Source organism: Terrapene carolina, unplaced genomic scaffold (assembly GCF_002925995.2).
Source record: "Terrapene carolina triunguis isolate 2854851 unplaced genomic scaffold, T_m_triunguis-2.0 Scaffold37384, whole genome shotgun sequence".
Taxonomy (NCBI): domain Eukaryota; kingdom Metazoa; phylum Chordata; order Testudines; family Emydidae; genus Terrapene; species Terrapene triunguis.
In genome coordinates, this window is record NW_020701735.1 from 1 (window position 1) to 1029 (window position 1029).

A 1029-nucleotide genomic window follows, 5' to 3' on the forward strand; every position below is an offset into this window, starting at 1 on the left:
CCCCCAAGGACAGGGATTAAGAAGGGGGCCGGGAGAGAAGGCCCCAGAGGCAGGAGTCCCCCCAGGGCAGGGGCTAGCCAGGGGCTCCCGGCCCCTGCACTCACCGTGAAAGGCAGGGAGCAGACGATGAAGGTGATGGTCATGATGGCCAGGAGGATGAGGTGATCCACCTCCTCGGACATGGAGAGCCTGCGGCGCCCGGCGGGCTGCTCCAGCGAGGCCAGGCGGCGGGAGGTCTGCCCGCGGCGGTGCATGCCCACCAGGTTGCGGGTGACGCTCAGGTTGCAGAGCAGCACGGCCAGGATGAGCAGCAGCAGCAGCGTGGCGTAGAGCAGCGAGTAGGCGGCGTCCCAGCCGGCGGCGCCCTGGGCGGCGCGCATCTGGATGAAGCACCAGGTGCCCGGGCAGTACTGCACGGTGGCGCCGAAGCCCAGCCGCGGCAGGGCGCAGAAGGCGGCGGCGAAGGCGTAGAGGGCCAGCAGGGCCAGTAGCAGCGCCGAGCGGCGGCGCACGAAGCGCTCGTAGAGGTAGGGCTGGCCCAGGGCCAGGCAGCGCTCCAGCGCCATGGCGAAGAGCACCAGCATGGTGGCCAGGCCGAAGAAGCTCATGGCGAAGCCGAAGTAGAGGCAGAGCCGCCGGTCCTCGGCCAGCGCCACCAGCGTGCGGTTGCGGCCGTAGGAGGCCAGCACCACGGGGCTGACCAGGCAGGTGCCCAGCAGGTCGGTGAGCACCAGGACGGTCACCAGCACGTGGAAGAGGGAGAGCGGGCGGCCGCGCCGCCCCAGCCGGCGCCGGGCCAGGAGCGCCAGCGCCGACAGGTTGCCCAGCAGCCCGGCCGAGAACATGACGGCGCTGATGGCCGGGCTCTCCTCGGCCGACAGCGGCTCTTGGGTCTCGCAGTGCGAGGCGGAGCCGGAGCCGCTCATGGTGGCGCCCGCCGGCTGTCAGGCGCTGGGACCTGAGCGCGGCACCAGGCAGAGCCGAGCCGAGCCGAGCCGGCCCCTCGCCGGGCTCCCCCGGCGCGCAGCC

At 72.8% G+C, this 1029-nt stretch overlaps 1 protein-coding gene across 1 annotated transcript; it reads right to left on the reverse strand.

Annotated features, from left to right (window-relative positions):
• Positions 1–100: 100 nt before the first annotated feature.
• Positions 101–944, reverse strand: LOC113405447 (prostaglandin E2 receptor EP2 subtype-like; the record flags this gene model as incomplete). Its single annotated transcript, XM_026646660.1, has 1 exon — positions 101–944. A coding segment is annotated over exon 1 (826 nt), but the record flags the coding sequence as incomplete, so codon positions are not given.
• Positions 945–1029: the final 85 nt, after the last annotated feature.